The sequence below is a fragment of the Galeopterus variegatus genome, unplaced genomic scaffold (assembly GCF_000696425.1).
Source record: "Galeopterus variegatus unplaced genomic scaffold, G_variegatus-3.0.2 Scaffold1037, whole genome shotgun sequence".
NCBI classification, from domain to species: Eukaryota; Metazoa; Chordata; class Mammalia; order Dermoptera; family Cynocephalidae; genus Galeopterus; species Galeopterus variegatus.
In genome coordinates, this window is record NW_007727148.1 from 258,779 (window position 1) to 264,778 (window position 6,000).

Here is a 6,000-nt window from a genome sequence, read left to right on the forward strand (position 1 = left end):
TTCCTTCCCCACCCCTGCCCAACCTGCTTCCACTGGGTCTGGGGTGGGGGGGTGCCTTGGGCACTTGTGGGGTGCCCTGGCACCAGCCTCTCTTGCTCACTAGGTGAGGGGGCCTAGTCAGACTGGAGGGAGCAGTGGCTTGTGGGTCAGGTAGACCCTGTCCAGCCACTGGTTGCCTGTGTGACCTCTTGTACCTCAGTGTTCTCTGTTGCAAATGGGAGATAGCTAATCTGGCTTTGCAGGGCTGTAGTGAAGGTTATGTGGGTACAAAGCATTTAGTGTTGTGCTTGGCACTTGCTAAAGCTTCTTTCCATTCTTTCCTTCCTTTCACCCATTCACCTGTCCATGGTTGTAGGAGAGGTGCCTTGGGGCATGCAGGGAAGGGCTCCTGCCCTGGCCAGGGAGTTCGTACCACTGTGGTTGGGCTGTGGGGAGGGGGAGTGGGACATGCTGTAGATCCCCCTGATGGTGGGGGTGAGTTGTAGACACTGACTGGAGGGAGGTCCCCTTGTGCCCGGGCAGGAGGCAGACCTGAGACGGACAGTGGAGGAGAGCAGCCGCATCCAGAGGGGCTATGGGCACTACTTTGACCTCAGCCTGGTCAACAGCAACCTGGACAGGACCTTCCGTGAGCTCCAGGCCGCCATGGAGAAGCTGCGGACGGAGCCCCAGTGGGTGCCTGTCAGCTGGGTGTACTGAGCCTGTTCACCCAGACCTCCACCCTCTGTGGGTTGTGAGCTGCAACCTGAATCCGTCCCCTTCTCCACCCCCAGCCACGATCCTTAGCTCCATCTCTGGTTCTCCCTGGGTAACAGCTCCCAGCAGGCCCTCAGTCTGGCTTCAGCACAGAGGTGTGCACTGTCAGGGAGGTGGGTGTTCATGGGGTACCTCTGTGCCCAGGTGCTGCCCACTCCCAATGTCCATTGGCCACCAGATGTCCCTCTCTGAGGGCCAAGCTGTGCCCAGGAGTGTGTCACAGTCACCTCCATAATGCTTAGTTCAGAGAAGAGAAAAGCTGCTTTGGGACCACATGGTCAGTAGGTACACTGCCCCCTGCCAGTTCTCTCCAGTCACCTTTTCTTTTCTCCTCTGGACTGGCCGTACCCACGCCATTCCTGGGCTCCTCCCACCTTGTCACCCCTGCATCCTAGGAACAGGGCTTGGGTTGTTTCCATGTGGCCAGGAGAGTGCATGGCCCACTGGCAGCCAGGAAGGCTGGGCAGTGGTGCCAGCCTGGGCCATCTTGAAGGCTGGAGGAGCCAGAGTGCCAGCGAGTGGCCACAGCTGGACACTGCAGCTCTCAGCTCCCTCAGAAAGGGGCAGCGTCCCAGGAGCAGACGCTGCCCTGTCTCTCATCCACAGCTTCTCACTGCCGAAGTCTCTCCACAGACTTCTCCAATGTGCCCCCGACAGGTCAGCTCTGCTCCCTGCAGGGAGAGGCTGGCAGGGACCAGCGGGCTCAGCCCAGCTAGGCGTGGGTTGGAGGGCGGAGCCCTGTGACAAGGAGCCCACTGCTACTGACTGAAGAGCTCCGAGCTCTCCATGGCCCATGGTGATACATGTAGGCTCCCTGTTCTTGACCTTTGTTTATTTTGGTCTTCTCTCTGGCCAGGTCCAGGTGGCCCCCTTTATCAGGGCCTCCAGGGTTGGAAAGCTGAGGTGGAGTGCAGAGGGGACCTTGTGAGCTGTGGGTCACAGAGCTTGGGTTTGGAGAAGGGCGGTTGTGCTCTAGCAGGCTCCTCGTTACACAACTCCAGGGGTGCCATTCACAGTGTAGTTTGCACAGCCTGTGGTTCTCATGCTGTGGCTCGTGGTCTGTGTTTCTGGCCCTGGTGTGTGTGTGTGTGGCTTGGTTTTGGGAGAGGGGAGGCAAAGGGTTGTTTTAGAGGCTGGTCACTATTTTGGGCCCCTTTTTGGGAGTTCCCTGTCAGCCTCCCTTTCTTATGAGACCCTTATCCCAGATTCCAAGGCCTTGGCCCTCCCCAGATGTCTTCTTCCACTCTCCTATTGTCCCCCTACCCTAAATGTCACCCTCCAGTCCTTGGGGAAGGCAATTTTGTAAAATAGGAGAATCCCTTCTAAGAAAAGAATGCTGTCCTTGGCTTTCCCAGGCATCTCATCCCTCATCCTTTTCTGTGATCCTTCCTGAGGTGAGCCTGTCCCCACAGGGGACCACTGGGGACACCTCACCCCCAGCCCCTGTACCTCCCAGTTCTTCTGAGTGTCCAGTCTTCACTGCAGTGTCAGCCAAAGCTGACCCCTGAACCACTGTGTGCCCATTTCCTAGGGAAGGGGAGGGAGAATAAACAGAATATTTATTACAAATGTTAGAAATATATTTATTATATTAGGAATCTCATTTGCATAGGATATACAAATGAGATGTAAAGGTCAAGGCTGCTCCATCTCATTTGCATAGCTCTGCATACACTATGCAGTCATCTTTATACTCTTGTCTTTAGTCAGCGTCTTTTTTATCCTCTATTCAGCTCTCCCTTGCATTGCCCTCACCCTCAGCCTACAGGGACTAGGAGTGGCAGGAAAGTGGGGTGTTTTCCTGCTGACCTGAGGCCATGGGGTCATTTACCAGGAGGCGGGGAGGAACCTGCCGTTGCCTACTCCCTGGTTAATCTCCGAAGCCCCTTGATCGAAAGACCATGGTGGGGGTGGGGTGGGGTGGGCACCCTGCTGGGGAGTTGGCACCTGGCCCTTATGGGTCTCCAGTGTTGATGCAATTCTGGCATCTTCACCTCTACTGATGCCTAAGGGGCAGGGCTGGGCCCCTCCTCTCGTGTCTGTTCTCCATTCCTTCTCTCTGAGCAGCCTCCTACCTCCCCTACTTGAGCCCCACTCCATGCCCCTTCCATTCCCACGTCCCCTGAGGGACTTGGGAGGAGGCGGGGAGGAACCTGCCGTTGCGGCCATCCCTACTCCCTGGTTAATCTCCGAAGCCCCCTGATCGAAAGACCATGGTGGGGGTGGGGTGGGCACCCTGCTGGGGAGTTGGCACCTGGCCCTTATGGGTCTCCAGTGTTGATGCAATTCTGGCACCTTCACCTCTACTGATGCCTAAGGGGCAGGGCTGGGCCCCTCCTCTCGTGTCTCTTCTCGATTCCTTCTCTCTGAGCAGCCTCCTACCTCCCCTACTTGAGCCCCACTCCATGCCCCTTCCAGCCACCTGTCAGGTGGGAGCCGAGGCTGTCAGAGTCCTCAGCTCACCTGGGACAGGGCTGGGTTGGAACAGGTGTGCGTGCCCAGTGCATTAGCTCTGTGACTCTGTCCTCCGTCCTCCCGTTGTGGACTCTTGCGTTTGGGGTCCTCAGGACAGTGATGACCCTGCCCGCCCCCCGTCCACATTCAGTCCCAGCCCAGTTGCTCTTCCTCTCTCCCTCCTTCAATCATCCAATTCTGGAGTTTCCTCTCTGACTGGTTTTCTTTCTTTTCCTTTGATTAAATGTGAAAGCAAAGGCTTCTGGGCTCCATTTGTCTTTGGTTGGGGTTGGGTGGATGGCTTTGGGAGAGGGTGAGGGATGGGGCACAGCACAGATAATTCTAGAATGGAAGTTGGAGTGATGTGTCTTGTATTCTGTGATGTTTTCCTTCCCCCTGTCCTGCTCCTCCATGCTCCCCATCCCCAGAAGATGCTCCTCCTAAATGCTTGTGCCCCTGGCTGGCCGGTTGGCTCAGTTGGTTAGAGCACAGCCTTATAACACCAATGTCATGGGTTCGGATCCCTGTACCAGCCAGCTGCCAAAATAAATAAGTAAATGCTTGTGCCCAGGAGTCTGTGAGTATACATGGGGCTGAAGGGCTCAGGGGCTCCACGGCTTATGCCCTCAGCTCCACTGGAACTTGTGTGGCCTTCAGCAGGTCCCTGGACCTCTCTGAGGCTCAGGATCCTCTGTAAAAGTGTCATGGGCCCTCCCAGTGATAACGCTATCTCTTCCTATTGGGATCTTAATTGGAATCGCATTTAATCAGCACATTGATTTGGGAAGAATTAGCTCTCCTCAATGTTCAGTCTTCCCATCCAGGACCTAGTCTTCCTCTCCATGTACTTGGGTCTCCTTTCAGCCCACGGTCCTTCACTTGCCGGACCACCGAGCAGTGTTGTCCACACTAACGTGCTCCAATCAGCGCAACGTGATACAAAGGATGACACAGGGCCGAGCCTGTGGTGCACTCGCGGCGCTGGGAGTGCAGCAGCGCGGGTTCGGATCCTATATAGGGATGGCCGGTGCGCTCACTGGCTGAGCGTGGTGTGGCCGGCCTCAAAAAGGACAAAAAAAAAAAAAGGATGACACAGTGACTTTTTTATAAGGCAAAATTCATTCTTTTTTAAAAAACTGCCCTTTATCCTTAGGTTTTATGCACACATACACACACACACACACACACTCTGGGGTTAAAAGGGCTGAGATAAAAAGGGGGGTGTAATATTAGGTTTTTTTGCTGCACACACACACACACACACACACACACACACACACACACTCTGGGGTTAAAAGGGCTGAGATAAAAAGGGGGGTGTAATATTAGGTTTTTTTGCTGTTGTTTTTTGCTTGTTTTTAAATGCATAAGTTGACAAAATATATTTTGGAAATTTTACTGATCTGTGAAGTCTCAAAGTTTGGATTTCAACTCCCTGTAGGTTTATTTATTTATTTATTTTCTTTTACTCTCTTTTTTTTTTTCCTTTTTGTCTTTTTTTGTGACCGGTAACGGGATCGCAACCCTCAGTGTCACGCCCGTACCGCGACCGGCAACGGGATCGCAACCCTCGGTGTCGCACCCGCACCGCGCTCAACCAGTGAGCGGACCGGGATCCGAACCCTCGGCAGGAGTGCCGCCGCGCTCCCAAGTGCCACACTCTACCGAGCGCGCCACCGGGCCGGCCCCTTTTACTCTTTTTTTGTTGTTATATGTATATATATTTTGTTTTGTTTTGTTTTGTTTTTTCTGAGGCTGGCGGGTTTGGGGATCCCAACACTTGACCTTGGTGTTATAACAGCATGCTCGAACCAACTGAGCTCACCAGCCAGCCCTCTGTAGGTTTAATTACACAGGTGCCCTGCATTTTGTTGAGTATTTTGCATTGGGGTTGCTATGGTGAATGTGGTCTTTTTTTTCTCCCTATCTAATAAATCTTACAGTTCCTCAGAAAGTTATAACGTAGGGCCTTAACTGTTCGTTCAACAAGCCGTGGTCCCTGCTTCCAGAGGCCTGGAGTCTACCTGGAGAAAGATAGCCCTGATCACAACACAGTACAGTAATGAGAAGCTGTTACAGGATCACAGAGAAGGGGCTGCTCGATCAGCCTTTTGTGGGGAGGGGGACAGGTGTTCAAAAAGCATTTCTACGAGGTGCTGCTCCTGGAGCGAAAATCAGATAATGTTTGCTGAGTGAATGATGAATGCTTGCTGCACATTGGTATTTGGCATTTTTGGTATTGAATTTCTTTGTCTACCACAAAATCCTAGATGTGAGTATGTGCACAGCACGCATGTATAGACGGGGGTGGTGGGAGTGGAGTTTTTGCTTAAGGCACAGGTCACCTTATTCTCTCCCACCTTCCATCTAAAAATTACCAGGTTAGTAAGCACATCCCTCAACCTCAGTTTCTCATCCTGTTTTGACTTTGGGCCAGACTTACACTTACAATTGCTCTGATAGAACGAGTGCCCCTATTTTTGCCTGTCTGGTGACTAAGGTGTGTCTTTACATACTTATTTATTTATTTATTTTTTGGTCCTTTTTGAGACCGGCCGCACCGTGCTCAGCCAGTGAGCGCTGTGAGTGCACCGGTCATCCCTATATAGGATCCGAACCCGCGGCGGGAGCGCTGCTGCACTCCCAGCGCCGCACTCTCCCGAGTGTGCCACGGGCTCGGCCCTTTACATACTTATTTAATGCAGCATTTATTTAAGCTGTGTTCTCCAAAGAGGGACAAAAGCATGGGGTGGGAGTGGGGGCATGAGCCAATCTCTTACGTGCTGTCCT

At 53.2% G+C, this 6,000-nt stretch overlaps 1 protein-coding gene across 2 annotated transcripts in view; it reads left to right on the forward strand.

Moving 5' to 3' along the window:
* Positions 1–6,000, forward strand: part of MPP2 (membrane protein, palmitoylated 2 (MAGUK p55 subfamily member 2)) — a 35,127-nt gene that overhangs the window by 26,185 nt on the left and 2,942 nt on the right. Inside the window, exon 12 of one of the 2 annotated variants that reach the window (XM_008574386.1) lies at positions 523–2,325. The exons of the other annotated variant lie outside the window; for it this stretch is intronic. Within the exon in view, the coding sequence (XP_008572608.1) occupies positions 523–699 (177 nt within the window). The 3' untranslated portion in view covers positions 700–2,325. Of the gene's footprint in view, positions 1–522; positions 2,326–6,000 lie in introns of those variants that run through there. 2 annotated transcript variants of the gene reach the window in all.